This window comes from Lipotes vexillifer, unplaced genomic scaffold (genome assembly GCF_000442215.2).
Source record: "Lipotes vexillifer unplaced genomic scaffold, Lipotes_vexillifer_v1.1 scaffold656, whole genome shotgun sequence".
In the NCBI taxonomy this organism is placed as follows: Eukaryota; Metazoa; Chordata; class Mammalia; order Artiodactyla; family Lipotidae; genus Lipotes; species Lipotes vexillifer.
This window is the reverse complement of record NW_006791939.1, coordinates 253,852-260,077: the sequence shown is the minus strand read 5'-3', so window position 1 is coordinate 260,077 and position 6,226 is coordinate 253,852. Positions and strand designations below refer to the sequence as shown.

The 6,226-nt window shown below is 57.2% G+C and overlaps 1 protein-coding gene across 1 annotated transcript; it reads right to left on the bottom strand.

The window, feature by feature from the left end:
- Positions 1–1,531: 1,531 nt before the first annotated feature.
- AMER3 (APC membrane recruitment protein 3) lies at positions 1,532–5,925 on the bottom strand (the record flags this gene model as incomplete). The annotated part of the gene is given in 3 exon segments (XM_007464993.1): positions 1,532–1,602; positions 3,261–3,516; positions 3,518–5,925. Coding segments are annotated over 3 exon segments (2,735 nt in total), but the record flags the coding sequence as incomplete, so codon positions are not given.
- Between the last annotated feature and the right edge of the window lie 301 nt (positions 5,926–6,226).

Here is a 6,226-nt window from a genome sequence, read left to right as displayed (position 1 = left end):
AGGAGACTGCTGTGCAGCTTTCAAGAGAATGGAGAACCTGCGTGCTCCTGGTGCCTGCTAAACTCAAGGAAGACATCTCTAATATGGTGTGCAGTAAGAAAAAATGTTCAAGTCCATGTGTGTTTATGTCATGGGCAGAGAAAGGGTCTGAGGACACATCCAATGTTCAAGAAGGACAGGGAAGACGAGGCTCTGCACTTGGCATTGTTTGAATTGGTTGTAGTAAGTAGGTATTAATTTTGATTAAAAACAGGGGGTAATGGAGGAATTGGAGGAGACTCACTTTTCATCGTTCTCCCTTCTGTGTCATTTGAGTTTTGTATTCTGTATATTTGTCCCCATTTCATAAAAATAAATAAATAAATCAGCAAGCAAACAAATAAATAAACTGAAGGGCCAGGAAAGGTAAGAAGCACCCCCAATGTAGTTGGCAGGCACTTCCTCAACCTGTGCTGGCCTTCACCTCCTTCTTCTTTCCAGCACCTTCTCCTGCTCTCTTCCCTGCCCGCCTGGTCCACCCTGGCCACCCTGCTGTAGGGCCCAGGCCTCCCCCAGCTGGGATGCTGCCTGGGTACCTTCCTATTTTCTAACTCAACCTCAGAAGGTTGGAAGGGCAGAAACACAGTGCACAGGCTCCAGGGTGAACCCCAGCTCCCCTACCACTGTGTGACCCTGGGACATCTGTGAGCTGGGGACAACTGGACCTACTTCTCAGGATTTTACTTTACATGGGAAAAATCTATAACCTCTACAGCCACGTGTGAATGAGAGGGCTGGAAATGGACCAGAGTTATGAAAATGCCCCAAGCAGGTCTCTTCCACACCCATCACTGGGTTAGGCACCTGTCGCAGGAGCTGGACCCTGAAGTTCCCCTCTTCCTCCCAGTGCATCACCTCGAGGACATCCTTGAGGACTGTGAAGCCCAGTCAGAATGGCATTGCCTGGACACATCTTGCTGGGGAGGGCAGCCAGAGGGGTGGGGTGCAGAAAGAGAGATGGACTGAGGGACACTTGACTCAGTGCACACAAGAGGAAGATCACACAGCCTCTTTCACTCTCCCAGCAGGGCGCCTAGCACACCACTGCTGGGAAGGCTCCCCAGATTGCTGAGTGAGAATCTCTGCAGTGCCGGGATTGCCTAAAATGCTCCCCAGATTGAGAGCCACTGGGCAATATTTCCTCCCAGTAGGCATGGTCCTAAGTCCTTGTTTCTGCTGCCCTGCTGTTGGGTCACCGTGCACCTGCTTCACCATGGACTCTGAGTCCTGGGTCCCCTTTGGTACTGCCCTCCTGACTCCAGGCCTCTCCTGACCTGGACCACTTTGGTTCCTGCCCTTCCCAGTGCTCTTGGACCGGGCTGGTTCTTCCACATCTCCAGAAGTCACTGTGTCACATCAAGGAAGTCTCCATCAGAACTTCTGCCAGATTAAACCCAACTGTGCTGCTCTCTAGACACAAGGCCCACTGGCAACAAGAAATCAGAAAACCATGTACAACCTTTTGATATTTCATTCTTGTAACAGTATTTACCGAGCACTTGCTCTGCTCAGGTGCCGTACAAAGTAACGGAGACGCACTCCTGGAACCCAGACACCTATGCCCTGAAAGAAGGGAGGACGGGAAGCTTCGAGAGGGGTGTTCATGGCAGGAGCCTACCAAGAGCTGGGCCCTAGGAGTCAGGGTTCGGCTCCAACACCATCAGTCCCACACACTGCCCGAGTGTGTCATGGGCAAGCCACATCCGCACCCTGGCCTTAGCTTCCATGTCAGAAACCAGGAGAGCAGCTGCATTCCTGTTGCTGCAGGGATGCAATGAGCTACTCCACATGTCACCTGCTCACATCTGGGCCCAGTAACACTGTCGTGATCACTTGTGACAGTCCTGGGAGGAAGGGTCAAGTGTGGCTTCCCAGAAAGGCTGGCCCTGACCTTCCTTGTGTCCTGTCTCGATGGGCCTGGTCAGGAGCCCTGTCATGCCCTTTTGAACCTCCCGTGTGCTGCATGCATCCTCCACACAGTGAGCCCCAGGAAGCAGTTGTTAATGAGGGCCGTGGAGCGTGTTCTAGCCTGAAACAAAGCCTCAGACAATCAGGAGAGGCCTCAGCCTGTGGTCAGCTTGCCAGACTGCATCCCTCCATCTGGAATTCCTCCCTCATCACTGGGCCTGCCCCCTTTCTAGGCTGGCCTCTCTTCTAGAAAAAGCTTCATAGCTGTCTGTGGCATACTCCGCCCCCCACGCACCCCCCACCCCTGCCTGGCACCTCACCACAACAGGGCAGCTGAGGCAGGATCTAATCGTAGGGAACCCTGGCAAGGGGCTGGCTGCTGGCCTGCTGCCCTGAGGCTGGCCAAAGAGACACCTGCCCTTCCTGAGGTGCGAGCCACCTTTCCCTCTGTGATTCTGAATGTCTGGTGCTATGCACATGTTGTGGCTTTCGAGGGGTTGGGGGATACAGTCTCATTCAAAGGTGAGCATTCCTGAAGCGGGAGGCTAGAATGCTTGGCAGCATGGAGGGCAAGAATGGCAGTGTGGAGAATCAGTCAGCTCCTTCCCCAAGAGTATCTTGCCACCTGTAGCTCAGTTAGAGAATGCAAGCTGGGGGAAATTATTGTTTGGATGGGATGCTTTGTGACAGAGAACACCCATAGGCCAGAGTCTGCAGGGTCTGGCCAGCCCTGGCAAGGTTGCACAGGAATGCATGGCATCTGCTGGTCCAAGGCTCTTGCTGAGATGGCTGGTTCTGCTTCTGATTCCCTCAGAGAAGCCCTTCAGTGTCCCGAAGGTTGTGGCTGCTCATCCTGGGGGTGGAGAGCAGGCTGGGGTGGGGCAAGTGGGCACTCCCAAGCTCATCTGCAACCCCCTACCCCTGTCTCAAGCTCCTACCCCTGAGCCTCAGATCCCCCACTCACATTTATTACTCTCAACCCTTGTGCAGAGTTATCAGCACAATATGCACCCTTTATAATATGTACCATTTCCATCCCATCAGTTTCAAATCCGAGCTCCTCTCTCTGACATGCTGTATGAGGAGTGGCCAAATGTGGCTACTTCACACCTGGGTTTAGACGCTTCATCTTTTGGTGGGGAAATTGGTGAGGCACATTTTGAGAGCACTGGAAGCTTTGCAATTGGCCTTGGCCTTGGGCTGCCCGGGACCTGTTCTGGCTGAGCTGGTGGTTTCAGCTATGGATGCCTCCATGTTAAAATGCCCCACCCCACCGAGTCCTACCACCCCCTCCCCCCCAATACAGTCCTCACATCAGGGACAAAGGGTGGAGATTTGGGTCTTAGGCTCTCCTGAGTGTGACCACAAAGACACAAGACTGTTCCAAAGGTGGGTCTCAGCCATGCTGGCCTGGGAGCTCCCACTTCCTGCTGGTTGCAGAGGATGCCCTCGTGGTCCAAGAAGCTGCAGTGGCTTTCTGGGGCACTTGCAGAGTGGGCCCCTTCCCACTGGCTGTTGGAAGTGAGGGCCAGAATTCCTGGCAGGTGATCCCAGGCAGCAGGACTGAGGGGGCTATGAGTCCAGCTGGCTCCTGTGTGCAGCCTGCTCTATAGCCCTTGAGCTGAGCTGCAGAAGCTGGTCCTCCACAGAGGCATGGGCCTGGGCATCCAGCCTGGCGGGCTCCACCCTGATCTGGCTCAGGTCCAGAATGCGGCCTGGGCACCTCTGGTCCTGTGGGCTGTGGAGTGGGCTGGCCAGGGAGGGCAGGCCACATATGGCAGCCATGCTAGGGAAGCTGTTAGGCTGTTTCTGTTGCAGAATGTCAGGGCCCCTGGCCTGAGGCTGCCCGCAGAGCTCGCTACCTGTGTTCTGCCTTGGGGGCTGACAGTCTGGGTGGATCTGTAGGGCTGCCACCTGGGCCACACAGCCTGTCAGAGTGAGCTCTGAATCCACGGTGCTTCCCCCAAGACCTGGCCTCCAGGGACCTTGGAAACACCCCAGGTTCCCAGGAAGCCTGGGCTCCTGGGAGCCAGGCCAGGCAGAGGGGTTTGGGACCTTGTTTTTGCTGGATGTGTTGGTTGCCATGGGGGCTGCAGACCCCACAGAGGGGAACGAGCCTTCAGGGTGGCCTTGTGTCCCTTCTTCCCCAGAGACCTGCACACACTCCAGAGAGGGGTCCCTGGATGGAGAGCTGGTCCCCTGCTTGGTCCCTGCTAGGACCTCGCTCACTCCAGCAAGCGGGCCCTTGGGGCCCGAACATGCCCACAGCTCCCGTCTGCTGGGTGCTGAGCTCACTGAGGTCCTACCTGCATCTAAGGCCTGGGTCCCCCCGCCCTCCAGACCTAGGCACACCTTCTCAGAGCCAGCTCCTGGTTTCTCCACCAGTCCTCCCGGGGGCGTTGCAGGCTCCCTGGGGGCCGAGGCAGGCGGGACACGGAGCTCTGGGCTCCGGCGGAGCCAGTTGATAATGCCCATGGTGATGGCAAGCTCGGTGTCGCAGAGCTTCAGCAGGCACTCCTTGCCTCTCCAGGAGCTCTGCAAGAAGCTCTGGCTGAGTAGGTCTGGGCCTGGAGCGGCGGCCAGGTTCTCTTCTGCCCCCATGTGGAAGCTGCACATGGACAGCGGGGCTCCCAGTGCCGGCCCCGACAGACTCTCGGACACGCACAGGTCGTCATCCAGGTTCGGGCTCCCAGGGCCCTCAGTGGGGTCATAGAAGAGCTCGTAGAGGGCGTCTCCACTGTAGCTGTCCCGGGGGAAGGCGGCTGCGGGTGTGCCTGGGCTCGGGGCCTCCTTCTTGTCCTCCTCAAGGCCTGGTGAAAAGGAGTCATAGTAGCCCTCGTCGCTCGTGGACACAGATTCTGGCCGCTCGCTCTTGGGCGTGCCTGTGTCTATGGAGCTGGCTTTGGAGCCGCCGTGGGGGTCTCTGCATGGGCACAGGGGGAGCTCAGCAAGCCCAGCTGCATCTGGCCTGGGCTTGTCTGTGTCTGACCCCTGGGGGCCCCCCAGCCACGGACCTAGCAGGGCACGCTGTTGCTGCCTCACCGAGTGATTCACACGGTCCCAGAACTTGTCAAAGTCAGACATCTCGTTCTGGGCAGGTGATGCCAGTTGCTCTATGCTGCCCTGGAAGGGGCCCCTGGAAGCCATGCAGTCAGGGGCCTGGGAAGCCCGGGCAGGGCTCTCCAGGCCCTCATGCAGCTCCAGGGATGGCACTGAGCTCTCGTCTGCAAAGATCTCCCCGCAGCCGGTGAGTGAGTCAAAGCTCTTGAGTGAGGCTACATCCTCACACAGGGCCCTGCAGAGGTCAAAGGAGGAGTCGGGTAGGAACTCACTGTCAGACAGGTCCTGGCACAGGCTGTCCAGTCCCAGCCCCTCGCCCAAGGGGAAGCAAGCTGTGCCTTGCTGCCCTCCAGCCTCTGATGGGCCCTCAGGGGAGGACAAGCTCTTCCCCTTGGTTGCCAGCGAGGCCAAATTCTCAGTTTTGTTTCTGCGGATGTGGAATAGATTCCGAAAACATTTCTTGGGTCGTTTCAGGGAAATTCTCTTCCTTGGGATGCTCTTGGCCACAGCTGGTACAAAGGGCATCTGGGGCACAAAGTGGCGGTAGTCAATCATGCGCTGGCTCCTGGGGGGCCCTGGGAAGCTTGCGCTGCCCACCAGCTGCCCTGTAGCTGCAGCTGCCCTGTCAGCCCTCGGTACAGTGTCTTGAGTCTTGCTCTTCTGCACCAGTTTGAAGGTGGTCCCACAGAGAGCTGCAGGCCCCCCACTGGCGTCTGGCTGGGCCCCTTTGTCAGAGCACCTGTCATATCCTTGGGTGCTGGGACTGACCTGGGGGCCCCTCTCACTGCGGGGTCGCTGCTGCCCTCCTGGTGAGACTGCATCCTCCGTGGCTGGGGCAGTGGCTGCTGGATCTGGGGGTTTCTCATGGTCAATCTGCAGGCTAGATTTGATGAATGTCTTTCCTCTCTTCAGCTCCATGCTGCAGTGTCCCTGCTGCTGTGGAGGAAAGAAGGAAGCACTTGGTATCCAAGATGGAGGCCTGTGGTTCTAGAAGACATGTGTTTGCCTACCCCCCAACCCCCCCACTGCCCACATGGGCATGGGAGCTGAGCTCTGACATCTGAGCTTGGATCCTCCGTGGAGGCAAGAGGAGAGGGAGATGGGAACTGCCACACTCACAGGCTTGCTGCTCCAGCCTTTGTAGATAACTGATACCCAATACCCAGAGAAGTTAAGTCATGTGCTTAAAGGCAGACAACAGGAGACAAGATGAGAGCAT